Consider the following 18916-nt stretch of genomic DNA (forward strand, 5'->3'; position numbering starts at 1 on the left):
TTTATTGGGTTTGACCAAACATGGATTTTTTTTTTTTTTTTCTTTTCTTTCTTTGTTGGTGTGTGTTTTATTATTATTGGGGTGGAAGTGATCCGAATGTGCGTATTGCTTTTCTGGAGGCTCTGTTTGATTGCTGGGTGTTAGAATTTATTAAATAAATAAATAAATTATTTTGAGTAGTTAAGATAATTATAAAACATATTTTTCCTATCTAAAGAAGTGCATTGATCGGTAAGATTTACTTTATTAAAGTTAATTCAAAATTTTGGAGGAAAACCAAAGTATTGAATTGAATGGAGGAAAAGTTGTCCTATATTGGCTAAAAAAAAAAAAAAAATTAATCACTTCACAGGAAATATTTCTCATTTGAGTGATGGAGAAGAACGACTTAACTACGGCAACGCGGCCCACGCTTGGGCAAGGGCAATGAGGTTTAGGAGCTATGAGGCGCAGTCATTTAAGTGACCATCAAGTGGCATATGGTGATTACAATTCGTGACTGTTGAATTGAATCATTTAGTACCATCAGATTTGTCAAAAATCACCATAATATGACTAAACGATCATATCCAAAGACGCAACATAAGTGATCTTTTCTTCCATACAAATTTCTTTTTGTGTAATTTCTCATCCAAATGGTGTTATTCTGTTACTCTAGAAGGTGATATTCTAGAGTAACTATTTGGCTTCATTGTATCTAGGAACAATTTTGTCTAATTCTTTTAGCACTTTAGAAATGGGATAAAATATGTTCTAAAGAAATCCTCATTGCGATCGAGCCTTGAAGTCTGAATTTTTGCCTTCATAATTCTCCCTTTTCCATATATATTTTCAACACTAGGCTTTGATACTTTGTGAGTCTAATCTCTTGATTGATGAACAATCTATGTACTAGTGATCAAATGGAATATATATAATCTGATATTTATTTGCATGTTAGATATAAAATATTGAATCTCACTGATATTCTATTGTACTTTATGATTCCTCTTACTTGGCATACTTGGGTGTAAGGTACTTGTTGGAACTAATACCTATTTAATCATATATCACATAATTTAGGAACTATGATTTTTACTTAATATTTGTATGCAACGGACAGACTCAAACAACAGGCTAGTAAGGCCTTCCGGGAAGTTGAATGGCAAAAGCTGCATGAACTTCTAGATCAATATCTTCTCGTTCTTGTGGAAGCAGGGGTATCATTTCCTTTGATTCTTTTAATTTACAGTTTCATTACCAAGTGCATGCATGCATTAGCCTTTACTCTTTAGCCACGTACAATGCGCGTATTCATTGGCATTAAATTTCTTGTTTCATTAACGTATATTTCAAGGAACAATATGAATTATGAAGCATAACAATTTATAATTATTTTTCAATTCATTACCAGCTTTGAATTTCGATTGACCTCTAAAACCTTGTAAAAGTTCAACATACACAGGTAGTGTGCACACCCATGCACGGATAGATACATATGTATATATATTGTATATGTATATTAAGTTCAAGAATATATTGTCCCTGAAAAATCACCGAAAGTAAAATTTTTGTTTATCAAATTGGACCATTTGTTTTCCAAAAGGTTCATTTTGGTCTTTTTTCCTTTCACCATCTAAAGGAGTGACAAAATTGCCTGACGTGATATATCTTTTTCCATTTAGTGGCCCAATCAAAACTAAGCAATCATAGCACATTCAGTTAGTGAGCCATTTTTGTTAATCCTGCAGACTTTGAGAAATCCCAAATCTTTTGTAATAGGCCTATCGATGACTATGTTGGTTGTTAATTTAGGTTTTTTTTTTTTTTGAAATTGTACTGCATAAAATAAATAAATAAATTGCGACGTCAACCAATTCTATATACTCAAGTTGGTCCCAGTGTCCTAACCGTAGGCAGACTACAAAATATTTACATATCAGAAATTAAACTACATATTATCTATCTAAAAAGCTCTCTAAAAAACTCTTCAACAAACTTTTTCGTTAAGCCCTGTATCTGCATAGAAAATAAAAGAATCACAGTTAACTGTAATTAGTATTATTTTTATAAGCAATTAATATTATTGTTTTTGTGCCGCAATTAGTACTTGATGATGTCACTCAACAGACAAAAATAAAAAATAAACTTCCAAAAAGAAAAAATGAAAGAATTTATCCCAAATAAAAAGAAAGGAGAAGAAAACTACCTGCTTTTCTGAAAGTCCAATCTCTTTCAGATCATCAAGCTGTGAAACAAAAATTGTGAATTAAAAAAAAAAAAAAAAGTCTTATGAGTGTTTGAAATCAACTAAGGAATTAATTTATTTTTCTTTTAAAAATCTTTCAGCTTACACTTTTAAATGGTTCGGGTTTTTCGTCACGAAGTTCAAGAATATAGGTAGCCCTCTTCTCTCCAATTCCATTAAGTCTTTTCAAACCCTCCCTATTGATAAGAGAATTGAAAGAAAAAAGAAAAAGAAAAAATCAAACAAAAATATAGAGGTTAGCAATATCGTATGTTAAGTGGCAAAATTAATTGGCAAACAAAATAGACTTTATATACAACTCAACAAAATAGACTTTATATACATTTCACATCAACAGACTAATATATGAAACTGTAAAGGTTAATTACAAACAAATGCTTAAATCTGTTAGTCAGAAAATAATTGAATCTATTGTTCCCATTGGTTACGTTAATTAGGGGCAAGTGTCAATGAAGTGTCACTTCATGGGGCTAAGCTCGTTAACATAAGCAGTCACTAATTTGAATACATTGCATAAAACATAAAAACTTACTTGTTAGCTGTATTTAGAACCTTAAGATATTCTTGAAGAAGGAAGTCCTGCAATGACAAAAAAATATGAGTTGAAAAATATATGTATTGGAAAAAGGGTTATTGATCTAACCTTCATTTCAGAACGTGACATTTGTATTCTTGCACCGATTGGTGGTGAAACTTCTGCGCTAACAAGAGCATCCTAAAAAAACAAAAGAAAAGAGTATGACTTAAATATAAAGAAAAAAAATAATAATAAGGAACAAAAGAGTCAACCAAGACTATAATCTCAGAATGTGATCGTAAGTACCATGTGTAAAACGTCCAAGGTGCCAGCATTCTGCATGTTTTCAATAGATGCAAGAAGAACATTGCTCTCTGGTTCTAGTTTTTTCCCATCCAACGCCACCGTTGACTGCAATGATGACAAAACACTTCCATTTAATCAAACCACGTAAAATTTCATAGATTTTAAGCATGTCTAAGTAATAAAAATTGCAAGTCATGAATCACATGCATGACCAAGTTTGGCATTAGCCGTGCTATGCTATTGTGCATGAAAACTCATTCAAAACATCTAAAGGAATTAACATTGAATAATAGTAATATTTGACATCGGAAGACTCTTATGTGAAAATCAAGAATCAGTACTCTGTTCAACACCTTTGCCCATCACTAAAATGCCAACAGAATTGTCCGAGTGTCACCTAGTAGAAGCCTATATAACGAAGGAGGTGTCAATTCCCAAAGTCTGACCTGACCACTTCCGTCAATGGCTGATGGAGCAATAGGAAGGTCAGCATCAGTGTAGTCCCTGAAATGTAGTTATAATAATGTGAGCAAAATGGCGATAAAAGGGTTGCAGCAAAGGATAAGGAAGAAGGATGAAAAAGAGGTAACAAATGAGAAAGAAGTGCATACACAATATATGTACAACCGAAAAGGGAAATATGCATCTTACACGCAAAACAATTAGGAGTAAAAAGACTTGGACTGTTAATGCTCGTAAAAAGAAACAGGAATACCTGCTCTGGTGGCTCTGGATTTTCACGCTCAAATCTGTGTGTGCAGAATATGTGATCCTAGTAGTACATGGTCCCACATCATCAGGAAGAAGATAACTGAAACCAACGACAAAAAATGTCACTAAATCCTAATGCAGGCACAGTTGATAACTGATAAGGTATATAAAGCGCATAGCTATGTCAGTGGAGCACATGAATGTGCTAGCATCTACCATTCAAAGATCCGACATAGCACATTTTCTACATAAAGAATGGTCCTGTTGGAAAAACACAGCAAGCCAATATTTTCCACATGTTCAATCGAAAATGTTATAGATACAAGTGGGGCTAAAAAACTTTACGTCAATCTAGAGTCTAACATATCGCTTATACCACAAATGTTGTCCAACGGTCCAATGGTGACCAGTCTGAATGCATGTGCACCACGTAACAGCCATACAGTCCATAGAAGTTACACTAAATACCATGTCAAACAATTAATACAACTGTCACCTAGGAATGCTTCTTCCATCACGGGCATTCTTCGCAGAAGAGGCTGTCTCTGTATCTGAAAATTGTACCAGCGCCTGAAAAAAGGATCATATACAAACTGAGTTTCTACTCAAATGCTGGAAGAATAAGGGGAAAAGGACCAAAAAAGGAAAAGGATAAGAGACCTGGAATCCGGCTTTCTCAAAGGTTATAATCTTTTGCACAAATCCAAAAGCTGAAAAAAGCTGCATCATTAAATAACTTTCAGAAAAATATACAAAAAAAAAGAAAAAAGAAAAAAAGAAGGTCCTATGAACTCAAGACCCAATAACAATCTAGGATCCCTTCCCAGAATTAATTGCAGAAAACCAGAAGCATCTATAAATTCAAACAAAGACCACTGAGATTTTATCAATTACACAAGCCACTAGACATAGAAACCATCATTTCATGTGTATAAAATCATAGTAATAAGAATAATAATTTGCTAAGAAAAGAAAGAATATTTAAAAAATACAGCACTTAGCATTCACACTACCGCCAAAAATATGCAGCGAGAAATATGCAGGTTAAAACTTCATCTAATACTATGTTTATGTAAAATAAATAACTCCCTCAAATAAAAACCACAAACTTAAGAAGAATAAAAGAAACACAGGACCAACTAAGAATTTCTGATAATCCTTTTAGTATTCACCATGGAAAAATGCTAACAATATACTGCTGTTGGGCATGTGGATTGGTATCAAGGTTTTGTAAAATTAACAACTTCAGCTACGAACTAGTGTCTAAAGCTATCATTAGTTAATTACTTAGAAGGATAGAAAGATAATGTCTGTCCATGACATTTATATCCACAAAGGGAATGAAGATCAACCTCATCAAGCTTGCATTCACTTCGATGCCAATACCTCAATTATAAAAAATAAATAAATAAATACAACTAAGACTTTAGTATAATTACATAAATCAAATAGTTGACTAATACAAAATTCCATAAGAGCTATACTAGATGTAGCTATGCTACTAGCAAAAAATCACGGCATGCAGAAAATAGAGGAAGAGGGATGTACAAGAGAAAAGAAAATGATAAAAGCCTGTACTATTAGAATGGTAGGTATAGGAAGTTGAGGAGGAAGAGTAGGGAAGAAAGAGCCAGTGTTAAGGAAAGGAGAAAGGAGACAAACACACATGCACTCTTTCTCCCAATGCATTAAGCTGCCATTGAAGATATTGCCTTGAAATGGGCCTACTGATCCATTTACATATACGTCAAACAAAAGCTTTCCAAAATGTGACAAACCGCAACCTAATTACAACATAATTCAGTGGATACATCCTCATAGTAGCAAGTTTACCTCTTCAACTGTAAAGGAAAGCATGCAATTTGCTTACCAAGTGTACATCATCGATGCTTACAAGGCATGCATCGTCGCCCTCTATTGTTACCAGCAGTACATTTCCAGCAACATCTGCCATTCGAACAGTAACCCCACCCTATAAAAGAACACCAAGAAAACGTGTAGGCCTAAGGATCGCTATAAACAAACCCATTTCATAGTCAGGCTCTCTGACATAGAAGTATGTACTTCAATAAAATTGACTTCTCCTTTACAATATTAATATGATTTCACTTTCCAATATTAATATGATTTCCCTTTCCTGGCATGCATGCCTTGTGTATTATAGCAGTATGCATGCTACATATAACAGAGTCTAAATATACAGTTGGATGGGTTTCTTCTCTAATTCTGTGGAGTTGTTTCCCGCACTTGTTGTCTCAATTCTTGTCTAACAGAAATAGAACAATAAATTGTGAACCCAAATTTATGATACTAAAAATGCATTCTGGATACTAAAAACCCAATTTGTTGTATCGAACCCTTTATGGTCAGAAAAATTGTAAAATAAGTTCCCAGAATGCCTTTTTCAATCTACTTTTTCAGAAGCACAAATTACATTTTCCAAGGTAGAAGCAAAAGACCCCAAACACAAGTCAGAGCAAGCAAAAACAGAGGTGACAACAACAAATTGAAAACTAACCATGAGTACCAACCAAAGGAATTACCTATCCAAGTCAAACAGAACACAGAAAGGCAGAATTTCTCAATAAACCTAATCCGAGCACATAAAGAAGGCCGATAATTCTTTAACCATGCATCACCTATGGCTAAGATAAGAGACATTTAAAACCAAATTTATGTCTTAAAAATTCAATTTGGCTGAGCAATACATATTCCAATTTCAAAAGCAAGCGAAAAAAAAAAAAGAACGCGCAAGATATATATATACATTTCACCTAAAAAGTAAATTTCTAACAACGACATATAACTGATTCACAATATCAATTTTATCCAAACTTTATGATATAGAGATACATATTGTTCAAATCTGCTCTTTAATACGTCAAATTATGATTTCCCTGATTTCTCTAACGCAGACACTCGTATATATAGAGAGGGAGAGATAGATTAGCAGAAAAATCAAAATCAAATAGAGGAGAGAAAAGGTAAGGGTTTTCCACGTGTATATAAGCAAACACACAATCACATACGATTGCGAAAATTAGAGCCAATTGGAGAGGAAATGAAAAATAAATTGAAGCACCTGAAGAATTCGCGGAGCTAGAGCTTTTTTGATTTTTTAGGGTTTCTGAGATTGGGAGCTATAGAGAGTTTTTTTCTTTCGTCCCTCGATTTATTATCGTGGTGTGGTGTAGGGCTGATGTTTTTTTGTTATGTTTTTTGGAGCGCAACTTGGCTGAGGTGGCGAATTTTTAGTGGAGGAGGTAGGACTTTGATGAAGCCGACGTTGGGCCTGATAGTCTTGTGTTATGTGGACTTAACCATATCTCAAGGTGGCACAGCTCATAATATTAAATAAATATTTTTCATATCAAATATTTTCAAGAGTAAATTAAATAGATCGATTTTAATGTATCTCAGTATTTTTGGTTTAAAAGTGCACATTTGAGAAAAATGTTTTTATATTGTATATTTGCTTATTTTCAGAAAAAAATAAAAATAAAAAAATAGCTCATCCATGTAGGGTGGCCATACAGTCGTTCTTATCTTTTTTTTTTTTTTTTCTTTTTTTTTTTTTTAAAAAAAAGTTATTATGCAAATTAAACATTTGTTTTGTCAAAATAATCCTACGGCAATGTAAGAGTATTCCTAGCAGACTTCTTATAAGGAAGTATGTTCCCTATGTATAGGGAATATGTCCAAAAAAATTACAAAAAAAATTAACAACAGACTTCCTAAATGAGCTTCAACCATGAGGATTACTACAGTGAAACTCAAAGTATAGAGTTCTACTATTGTAATCCTTATAATTATTAAAATCATAAAAAAAATGTTTCTCTCTCTTCTGTACACTGTCCTCTCTCCTCTTACGATTCTCTTTCCTTTCTCCTCTTCATATATATATATATATATATATATATATAATATAATTAAAAAAATAAATATTTTAATGATATAGAGAATGATTAAGAGAATTATTGGGGTGTATTTTGACATAAGAAAATAAAAAATAGTTTGAATATTTAAATATAAATAAAATAATGAAGAAGCTACTGAGAATGTCCTGAGAATACACATTTGATAAATATTTTGTAATTTGAGTTGTTTGATAATATATTTAAAATGAGGGAACAATTCATCTTAAAATAAAAAACAATACGTACGTCTAGTGCAGTGGTGACCCCACTGATTATTGCATGGCCTATTGCTTAAATTTATGCGCTACTCTCGATTGCATTTTCTGTTTTGGCCCTAGAAAATATCACATCATCACTGCAGAAAGAAAAAGGATTATATATGGGACCTAGGTAGGTAATTTCCTATATATCTATTATTAAATTTCTACACACTACAAAACTTACTATATATATATATATATATATATATATAAGTAAATTAATAAAACTCAATGTATCTTTCTAATCTTTTGTATTGGCTTTTTATTATTGATTGACTCCTGAATTTATGCTACTACATTAGTGAAAATGAAGATATAAAAAATTAAAGTGACGTGTAGTGTTCCGTGTTGGCACTTTAAGGCCCATTTGTTTCCAGTGTAATTTTTTTTTTTTTTTTAATTTTAATTCGCTAATTACGTGTTAAGTCGTGTCAAAACTAGTCAACTCTTATGTTGCATGTTGGGTTTGCTGTGATATTTATGTATTTACAGTTTGCCTATCATATAGAGGTTTATTTACATTTTTTCATATGATATATATATATATATATATATATATATATATATAAATCTGCAGCCTCCAAGCGTGGTACAAGAGCTCTCTAATAGCCATGTTTAGTCCCTAAACCTTGTGGTGGAGGTAATTGCTGAACCAAATCATATGATCTCTCTATTTTTTCCATCAATTCTTTTACTATTTTTAATTCGTGGGTTCTTGTTTTGTAGGAATTCGTTGAGCCCATTATTTTCTATTATTTATTTATTTATTTATTATTGTTGTTTTTAAGCATTCTCTAATTAATGACTTGAGAGTGTTGAGGCTTTCAATCCCGTCGGGGCTGAATTTTTTAAATTCTCACTCCCCAAAATAGCTATAAGCTCTAATCATCATTTATTTGCCTAACCAAATCATATGACCTCTCTATTTTTTTCCATCAATTCTTTTACTATTTTAAATTTGTGGGTTCTTGTTTTGCAGGAATTCGTTGGGCCCAATTGTCGAACGCGTGGCATTCAAATTTAGTTTTTTTTTTTTTTTTTGCTAAAAAAAAAAATTATCATTCTTATATTTTAATAATTGTTAATATATATACTGTATTTTTCTATGATTTTTATATTGTTTGGAGTCTTTTATTTTTATTTTGGAGGGCTACTATATGTCATGTCTGGGTATTCCTTGTTCTTAAGTTTGATTTGTGCTCTTTTGCAATTTCTTTTGTAGCTCTACTCAAATTTCCTTAAGAAGTTTGTTGTACTTTTAAATACGAAGCCGTATGAAGGTATGTTATTTATGGGCTTTGTAAACAAGTTTTGGTTTATTACTAGTGACACAGTTACATTGTCACCTTCATTGTGCTCAACAATTGATATAAGCATTCTTTAAGTTTCCTTGCTCTTTAGTAGTGGGGTTTTTTTTTTTTTTTTTTCCTATGCTTGTGTTTTGCGTTATTGTATGGGTGATTCTGATTTTCAAGAGCTTTCATATTTTTCCTGTTGTGTTGTTGTTTTTTGTTATTTTTTTTTCTAAGCTGTTATGGTTTTTCTTTTTTTTGGAAGCATCTAAGCTGTTATGTTGTTATTTGATTCTTTATAACTTTTTTCTTTCCATATAAAATCTCTCTCTCTCTCTCTATGTGATGAGGAAAGGGTTGTTATTCTTCGCATATGTTGCGTTTTTTTTTTGTTCTTCATATTTTTTTCTTCTTTTTTCCATTATTGTTTTTCCCCTTTTTCATCTTCTTAATTATTTTGTTTATGCCATTTTTGTTTTGTTTTACAAAAACGTTTGTCTTATTTCAATTTTTCTAAATCAATTTTTGCACCTTTATTTCATTAATTTTTTCCCTCTCTTGGTGAGAAAATGGTGTTTTATTAATTTTGTCCCTATTTTTTTTTTTTTTTTTAAATCTTCCTTTGTTACGTTGTCCTCTATTTTTTGTAATTTTAATTTCCTCTTTATTTTCTTTATTTTGTTCTTTCTATTTAATTTTCTCCTATTTTCTTTTATTTTATCTTAATAAGTCAAAGTAATGAAATGTAGTTTTTTGCATGTACTGTTGGCGCATGGTCATCATCTCCTTTTTCTTTCTTTGTGTTTTTTCTTTCTTGGGTTTGAACAAACATGGATTTTTTTTCTTTTCTTTTCTTTTCTTTCTTTGTTGGTGTGTGTTTTATTATTATTGGGGTGGAAGTGATCTGAATGTGCGTAGTGCTTTTCTGGAGGTTCTGTTTGATTGCTGGGTGTTAGAATTTATTAAATAAATTATTTTGAGTATTTAAGATAATTAGAAAACATATTTTTCCTATCTAAATAAGTGCAAGATTTACTTTATTAAAGTTAATTCAAAATTTTGGAGGAAAACCAAAGTATTGAATTGAATGGAGGAAAAGTTGCCCTATATTGGCTAGATATAAAAAAAAAAAAAGTTGATCACTTTACGGGAAATATTTCTCATTTGAGTGATGGAGAAGAACGGCTTAGCTGCGGCAACGCCGCCCACGCTTGGGCAACTTTAGGAGCTATGAGGCACAGTCATTTAAGTGACCATTAAGTGGGATATGGTGGTTACAATTCATGACTGTTGAATTGAATCATTTAGTACCATCAGATGAGTACAAAATCACTATAATATGACTAAATGATCATATCCAAAGACACAACATAAGTGATCTTTTCTTCCATACAAATTTCTTTTTGTGTAATTTATCATCCAAAGGGTGTTATTCTGTTACTCTAGAAGGTGATATTCTAAAGTAACTATTTGGCTTCATTGTATCTAGGAACAATTTTGTCTAATTCTTTTAGCACTTTAGAAATGGGACAAAATATGTTCTAAAGAAATCCTCATTGCGATCAAGCCTTGAAGTCTGAATTTTTGCCTTCATAATTCTCCCTTTTCCATATATATTTTCAACACTAGGCTCTGATACTTAGTGGGTTTGATCTCTTGACTGATGAACAATCTATGTACTAGTGATCAAATGGAATATATATAATCTGATATTTATTTGCATGTTAGATATAAATTATTGAATCTCACTGATATTCTATTGTACTTTATGATTCCTGTTACTTGGTATAATTTGTTTTGTACTATAATAATTTTGAATTTGTTGAGTAAATGTTTTCAGTGACTGGAATTCACTTTTGGAACGATTCCTTCCGAGACAAAATGCTATAAAACGAGCAAAGCGGGAATGGGAATTGGATATTCTTTCTTGTTACCGTTCTATGGTATGAATTACAATTTTTAAATGAGTAACTTACTCCAAAGGGAAATTGTGTTATTAGTCCAATTGGCATTCTTCCCATAAGTTTCCTTATAATTTTACTATGAAGTATTTGCAAGATATTTCAACTCATTAGTATAAGATGTTATTATTTTATTTTAAATAATAACTCCTTGTAATTGTGTTATTAGTCATGCCACAAAGTTTCCTCAACTTGCTTGCTTGTTGGAATCCGGTGGGGTAGGGATATCTCTAATGTCATTTGGAGGATGGTTCCTTGGTGCATCACCTGGTGTATTTCGTGAGAGAGGAATGCTAGAACTTTTGAGGATAAGGAGTGTTCGGTGGATGGGATGAGGAAGAATATGATATCTATGCTACACTTGTGGACGTTGGCTCACCACCGTATTGTTGTTCCGACAATAGAAGAGTTCCTGAATATGTGCTCTTTTGTATATTCTGTAGGGGTTTCTCTTGTATATATTTTTGTATTAGCGTTGCGCCCTCTGCCTCCAAATACATGGCCAACCTTTCCAATTAGAACTACTATCATTTCTATGCTTGATTCTGTTTATCACGCTTGATTTTGCTATTACATGCAATACTTGCTCAAAGCATGGGAGTTGATGTATTTGTGTGCTTATTCCATGCCTCCTAGTAAGGACATTGGTGGATATCTATCAGAGTATGTTCATATTGTGGCCCATGGTGTGGGTATGGATTCCGAGGTTCGAGTGCTTGCATTAAAAACATTAAATGCTTTGAAGCATGCTGTTAAGGTTGGTCCCAGGCATTCAATACCAGCTCGAGAGGAGATTGAGGCTCTTTTAACTGGGCGAAAACTTACAACTATAGTATTTTTCTTGGATGAAACTTTTAAAGAAATCACGTATGACATTGCAACCACTGTGGCTGATGCTGTTCAGGTACTTTTAAGCCTTCTTTAATGTTTGTATCTATGTGTGTATGTGCTTTTTTGTTGAGGAACTTTTATACTCTTTCAAGATAGGCTTATTTTTAAGTCGTTTGTATGCACTTTTTTGTTCTTTATTGAGTTTTAAAGCACTTCACATCAATTAAATTCATTTATATCCATTTCAGGAGCTTGCATGGATAATTAAACTGTCAGCATACTCTAGCTTTAGTTTGTTTGAATGCCATAAAGTTGTTACTGGTTATAAATCACCTGATCCTGGGAATGGTATCGATTCTATTTACTTCTTGATTGTTTCTACGAGTCAGATTTACAGAAATAGTCATCTATTCTGGACTTTGTTGTCAAGCATAGGAGTATATTGGGCTAGATGATAACAAATACGTTGGCGATCTGCTAGCGGAATTCAAGGCAGCAAAGGATGAAACTGGAGCAGAAAATTTGCACTGCAACCTGACATTTAAAAAGAAGCTATTTCGTGAATCAGATGAAGCTGTGACAGATCCAATGTTTGTGCAGTTATCCTATGTTCAAGTATGTAATTTCTTATTTCAATGACTAGTGATGCTCATTTTGAAGTTTACAGTACTGCCTGGTCAACATTATGAAAGTGTGTTCTCGTCTTTAAGTAGAAAATGTTGCTTTCATCAATGAGAGATGTATCTTTGATGTCCTAACTAAACGGTTTTCATTGTTACTTTTTTAGATTGTTGATATATAATTATTTTGTTACAGTTGCAACATGATTATATATTGGGCAATTATCCTATTGGAAGGGATGATGCTGCGCAGCTGTCTGCACTGCAGATCTTGGTTGAGATTGGATTTGTTGATAACCCTGAATCATGCACGTGAGTTTTTGTTACTATGTCTTACTCCATTTTATTGCTCTTCCCTTTCTGTCGCTTATGCTTTTATGGTGTTTAACTTGCTTTCGTATTCATAGTGATTAGAAACATAGGGGAGTTCTTTTCTACTTATCAATTTCCCATAACCAGTTGTTTTGTACTATAATAATTTTGAATTTGTTGAGTAAATGTTTTCAGTGACTGGAATTCACTTTTGGAACGATTCCTTCCGAGACAAAATGCTATAAAACGAGCAAAGCGGGAATGGGAATTGGATATTCTTTCTTGTTAACGTTCTATGGTATGAATTACAATTTTTAAATGAGTAACTTACTCCAAAGGGAAATTGTGTTATTAGTCCAATTGGCATTCTTCCCATAAGTTTCCTTATAATTTTACTATGAAGTATTTGCAAGATATTTCAACTCATTAGTATAAGATATTATTTTATTTTAAATAATAACTCCTTGTAATTGTGTTATTAGTCATGCCACAAAGTTTCCTCAACTTGCTTGCTTGTTGGAATCCGGTGGGGTAGGGATATCTCTAATGTCATTTGGAGGATGGTTCCTTTGTGCATCACCTGGTGTATTTCGTGAGAGAGGAATGCTAGAACTTTTGAGGATAAAGAGTGTTCGGTGGATGGGATGAGGAAGAATATGATATCTATGCTACACTTGTGGACGTTGGCTCACCACCGTATTGTTGTTCCGACAATAGAAGAGTTCCTGAATATGTGCTCTTTTATATATTCTGTAGGGGTTTCTCTTGTATATATTTTTGCATTAGCGTTGCGCCCTCTGCGCTCTTTCAATAATATTCACATCACCGAACACTCCTTATCCTCAAAAGTTCAAGCATTCCTCTCCCACCAGATACACCAGGTGATGCACAAAGGAACCATCCTCCAAATGACATTAGAGATATCCCTACCCCCACCAGATTCCAACAAGCAAGCAAGTTGAGGAAACTTTGTGGCATGACTAATAACACAATTACGAGGAGTTATTATTTAAAATAAAATAACAAGATCGTATACTAATGAGTTGAAATATCTTGCAAATGCTTCATAGTAAAATTACAAGGAAACTTATGGGAAGAATGCCAATTGGACTAATAACACAATTTCCCTTTAGAGTAAGTTACTCATTTAAAAATTGTAATTCACACCATAGAACGGTAACAAGAAAGAATATCTAATTCCCATTCCCGCTTTGCTCGTTTTATAGCATTTTGTCTCGGAAGGAATCGTTCCAAAAGTGAATTCTAGTCACTGAAAACATTCAACAAATTCAAAATTATTATAGTACAAAAGAACTGGTTATGGAAATTGATAAGTAAAAAAGAACTCCCCTATGTTTCTAATCACTATGAATACGAAAGCAAGTTAAACACCATAAAAGCATAAGCGACAAAGAAAGGGAAGAGCAATAAAATGGAGTAAGACATAGTAACAAAAATTCACGTGCATGATTCAGGGTTATCAACAAATCCAATCTCAACCAAAGATCTGCAGTGCAGACAGCTGCGCAGCATCATCCTTTCCAATAGGATAATTGCCCAATATAGAAGAATTCCAGTCACTGAAGAGTTCCTGAATATGTGCTCTTTTGTATATTCTGTAGGGGTTTCTCTTGTATATATTTTTGCATTAGGGTTGCGCCCTCTGCCTCCAAATACATGGCCAACCTTTCCAATTAGAACTACTATCATTTCTATGCTTGATTCTGTTTATCACGCTTGATTTTGTTATTACAGGCAATACTTGTTCAAAGCATGGGAGTTGATGTATTTGTGTGCTTATTCCATGCCTCCTAGTAAGGACATTGGTGGATATCTATCAGAGTATGTTCATATTGTGGCCCATGGTGTGGGTATGGATTCCGAGGTTCGAGTGCTTGCATTAAAAACATTAAATGCTTTGAAGCATGCTGTTAAGGTTGGTCCCAGGCATTCAATACCAGCTCGAGAGGAGATTGAGGCTCTTTTAACTGGCCGAAAACTTACAACTATAGTATTTTTCCTGGATGAAATTTTTAAAGAAATCACATATGACATGGCAACCACTGTGGCTAATGCTGTTCAGGTACTTTTAAGCCTTCTTTACTGTTAGGTCCATCTGAATGTTTGTATCTATCTGTGTATGTGCTTTTTTGTTGAGGTACTTTTATACTCTTTCAAGATAGGCTTATTTTTAAGTCGTCTGTATGCACTTTTTTGTTCTTTATTGAGTTTTAAAGCACTTCATATCAATTAAATTCATTTATATCCATTTCAAGGAGTGTTCAGTGATGTGAATATTATTGAAAGAGCGCATTCAAACAAACTAAAGCTAGAGTATGCTGACAGTTTAATTATCCATGCAAGCTCCTGAAATGGATATAAATGAATTTAATTGATGTGAAGTGCTTTAAAACTCAATAAAGAACAAAAAAGTGCATACAGACGACTTAAAAATAAGCCTATCTTGAAAGAGTATAAAAGTTCCTCAACAAAAAAGCACATACACACATAGATACAAACATTAAAGAAGGCTTAAAAGTACCTGAACAGCATCAGCCACAGTGGTTGCCATGTCATACGTGATTTCTTTAAAAGTTTCATCCAAGAAAAATACTATAGTTGTAAGTTTTCGACCAGTTAAAAGAGCCTCAATCTCCTCTCGAGCTGGTATTGAATGCCTGGGACCAACCTTAACAGCATGCTTCAAAGCATTTAATGTTTTTAATGCAAGCACTCGAACCTCGGAATCCATACCCACACCATGGGCCACAATATGAACATACTCTGATAGATATCCACCAATGTCCTTACTAGGAGGTATAGAATAAGCACACAAATACATCAACTCCCATGCTTTGAGCAAGTATTGCCTATAATAGCAAAATCAAGCGTGATAAACAGAATCAAGCATAGAAATGATAGTAGTTCTAACTGTAAAGGTTGGACATGTATTTGGAGGCAGAATCAATAAAATATATATATATATATATATATATATATATATACACACACACACAAGATATACATATATATATTATATATACACACACACACACAATATATATATATATATATATATATATATATATATATATATATATATATAATATACACATATATATATTTTTATATATATATATATATATAAATATATATACATATATTTTTATATATGTATATTTTTATATATTTTTATATATATATATATATATATTATATATATATATATATATATATATATATAATATACATATATATATTATATATACACACACACACAAGATATACATATATATATTATATATACACACACACACACAATATATATATATATATATATATATATATATATTTTTATATATATTTCTTATATGTATATAAGAAATATATATAAAAATATAAATATATATACATATAAGAAATATATATAATATATATAAAAATATATATATATATGTGTATATTATATATATATATATATATATATATATATATATATATATATATATATTTTTATATATAAGATATTGTGTGTGTGTGTGTATATATAATATATATATGTATATATTATTATATATATTTTTTTATAGTAATATATACATATATATATATAATATATATACACACATATGCATAAATAACAAAAAAAACAAAGGTATGTAATATATTTGTTATTATTTAGTAAATGAGTAATGTTGATTATATATTGTTATTTGTTACTTAATAAATGATATATGCATAAGCTGTGTTAATTCAGCAGTCTTGAGTTTTATTTGCAGTTTCCCTTCTTTATTGTTAAAGTTTTAATTAAACATTAATGGATGCTGATGATGTTATAAGAGATTGATTAAACAAAAAAAATACGTTATAAGAGATGGGTTAAGGTGAGCTTTTCATTTTGCTTTTCAATCTTTTTCTTGTTTTGTAAGGTTGGCATTAATCTGTTATGTTTGTTAATGTTCTTTAGTATTTTAAGGTGCAAAATATTCTGTATGGATGATTTTTGTAATCTAATACACTTAAATTACAAAAAAAAAACAAAAAGTTGAGCTCGAGCTCTAGCAAAATAGACGAGCTCGAGCAGTGAAGTCAGGCTCGAAAGCTCAAGCCTGACTCAAAAATAAACGAGCCGAGCCTGGACAGCCCAAGCTCGGCTCGTTTACAGCCCTAATTACAGGCCCCAAATTTATTAATCATAAAAACTGAGTATCAAATTAGAGGCATACCTATCAGGATTACATCTTGTTTGTTTTAAAATCTGCACAAAAAGTTCATCTCGGAGCTCTGAACTTTTCAGAGTATGCTTGTATAATTTTCCAACAAGCTCAATCCGTTCATCTAAATTTGCTGAAGTAACTCGATCAAATGAATAAACTCCCATGTACTTCAAAATTATCTGGAACAGTTTTGTTGCATAGGCACCCTCCATTGTTAGCAGCAGTACATTTCCAGCAACATCTGCCATTCAAACAGTAACCCCACCCTATAAAAGAACACCAAGAAAACGTTTAGGCCTAAGGATCGCTATAAACAAACCCATTTCATAGTCAGGTTCTCTGAAATAGAAGTATGTACTTCAATAAAATTGACTTCTCCTTTACAATATTAATATGATTTCACTTTCCAATATTAATATGATTTCCCTTTCCTGGCATGCATGCCTTGTGTATTATAGCAGTATACATACTACATATAACAGAGTCTAAATATACAGTTGGATGGGTTTCTTCTCTAATTCTGTGAAGTTGTTTCCCGCACTTGTTGTCTCAATTCTTGTCTAACAGAAATAGAACAATAAATTGTGAACCCATATTTATGGTACTAAAAATGCATTCTGGATACTAAAAACCCAATTTGTTGAATCGGACCCTTTATGGTCAGAAAAATTGTAAAATAAGTTCCCAGAATGCCTTTTTCAATTAACTTTTTCAGAAGCACAAATTACATTTTAAAAGACCCAAACACAAGCCAAAGCAAGCAAAAACAGAGGTGACAACAACAACAAATTGAAAACTAACCATGAGTACAAACCAAAGGAATTACCTATCCAAGTCAAACAGAACACAGAAAGGCAGAATTTCTCAATAACCTAATCCGAACACATAAGAAGGCCGATCATACTTTAACCATGCATCACCTATGATTAAGATAAGAGACATTTAAAACCAAATTTATGTCCTAAAAATTCAATTTGGCTGAGCAATACATATTCCAATTTCAAAAGCAAGCAAAACAAAAGAACGCGCAAGATATATCTTTATACATTTCACCTAAAAAGTAAATTTCTAACAACGACATATAACTGATTCACTATATCAATTTTATCCAAACTTTATGATATAGAGATACATATTGTTCAAATCTGCTCTTTAATACGTCAAATTATGATTTTCCTGATTTCTCTAACGCAGACACTCGTATATATAGAGAGGGAGAGAAGATTAGCAGAAAAATCAAAATCGAATAGAGGAGAGAAAAGGTAAGGGTTTTCCGCGTGTATATAAGCAAACACAAATCACATACGATTGCGAAAATTAGAGCAAATTGGAGAGGAAATGAAAAGTAAATTGAAGCACCTGAAGGATTCGCGGAGCTGGAGCTTTTTTGATTTTTTAGGGTTTCAGAGATTGGGAGCTATAAAGAGTTTTTTATTTTTTGACCCTCGATTTATTATCGTGGTGTGGTGTGGGGCTGATTTTTTTTGTTATGTTTTTTGGAGGGTAACTTGGCTGAGGTGGCGAATTTTTAGTGGAGGAGGTAGGACTTTGATGAGGCCGATCAATAACGGTTCATGACGTTGGGCCTGATAGTCTTGTGTTATGTGGGCTTAAGCTTATCCAGGTCCAGGGTGTCACGGGTCATGATATTAAATAAGTATTTTTCATATTAAATATTTTCAAGAGTAAAATAGATCGATTTTACGTTTCCTAATGTATCTCAG

General features: G+C 32.3%; 3 protein-coding genes across 8 annotated transcripts; 1 reads left to right on the forward strand and 2 right to left on the reverse strand.

Moving 5' to 3' along the window:
* Positions 1-1832: 1832 nt before the first annotated feature.
* LOC132168738 (polypyrimidine tract-binding protein homolog 2-like) lies at positions 1833-6947 on the reverse strand. Of its 4 annotated transcripts, none has more exons than XM_088511678.1 (12): positions 6865-6947; positions 5653-5754; positions 4443-4502; positions 4279-4352; positions 3787-3882; positions 3518-3575; positions 3072-3176; positions 2892-2963; positions 2781-2827; positions 2334-2424; positions 2189-2227; positions 1833-1998 (listed from the first exon to the last, which is right to left on the reverse strand). In XM_088511678.1, the coding sequence occupies exons 2-12, from the start codon at positions 5734-5736 to the stop codon at positions 1942-1944; spliced, it is 783 nt and encodes a 260-aa protein (XP_088367804.1). In that variant the 5' UTR covers positions 5737-5754; positions 6865-6947; the 3' UTR covers positions 1833-1941. The 4 variants fall into 4 exon arrangements, with proteins under 4 accessions (XP_088367804.1, XP_088367822.1, XP_059435749.2 ...); XM_088511696.1 differs by lacking the exon at positions 6865-6947 and adding an exon at positions 6326-6412; XM_059579766.2 differs by lacking the exon at positions 6865-6947 and adding an exon at positions 5361-5566 and having other exon boundaries at positions 5653-5742.
* Positions 6948-11837: 4890 nt separating this feature from the next.
* On the forward strand, positions 11838-13350 carry LOC148587831 (kinesin-like protein KIN-14I). Its single transcript, XM_088512409.1, has 4 exons — positions 11838-12116; positions 12479-12658; positions 12860-12975; positions 13171-13350. The coding sequence occupies exons 1-4, from the start codon at positions 11838-11840 to the stop codon at positions 13262-13264; spliced, it is 669 nt and encodes a 222-aa protein (XP_088368535.1). The 3' UTR covers positions 13265-13350.
* A 73-nt stretch (positions 13351-13423) lies between these two features.
* LOC132185452 (kinesin-like protein KIN-14E) lies at positions 13424-18633 on the reverse strand. Of its 3 annotated transcripts, none has more exons than XM_088511776.1 (4): positions 18552-18633; positions 17202-17458; positions 15518-15845; positions 13424-14245 (listed from the first exon to the last, which is right to left on the reverse strand). In XM_088511776.1, exons 2-4 carry the CDS (start codon positions 17438-17440, stop codon positions 14243-14245), a joined length of 570 nt encoding a protein of 189 aa, XP_088367902.1. In that variant the 5' UTR covers positions 17441-17458; positions 18552-18633; the 3' UTR covers positions 13424-14242. The 3 variants fall into 3 exon arrangements, with proteins under 3 accessions (XP_088367902.1, XP_088367865.1, XP_088367881.1); XM_088511739.1 differs by lacking the exon at positions 13424-14245 and adding an exon at positions 15097-15342; XM_088511755.1 differs by lacking the exons at positions 13424-14245; positions 18552-18633 and adding exons at positions 15097-15342; positions 18019-18108.
* Positions 18634-18916: the final 283 nt, after the last annotated feature.

Source organism: Corylus avellana, chromosome 1 (genome assembly GCF_965113065.1).
Source record: "Corylus avellana chromosome 1, dhCorAvel1.hap1.2, whole genome shotgun sequence".
Classification (NCBI taxonomy): Eukaryota; Viridiplantae; Streptophyta; class Magnoliopsida; order Fagales; family Betulaceae; genus Corylus; species Corylus avellana.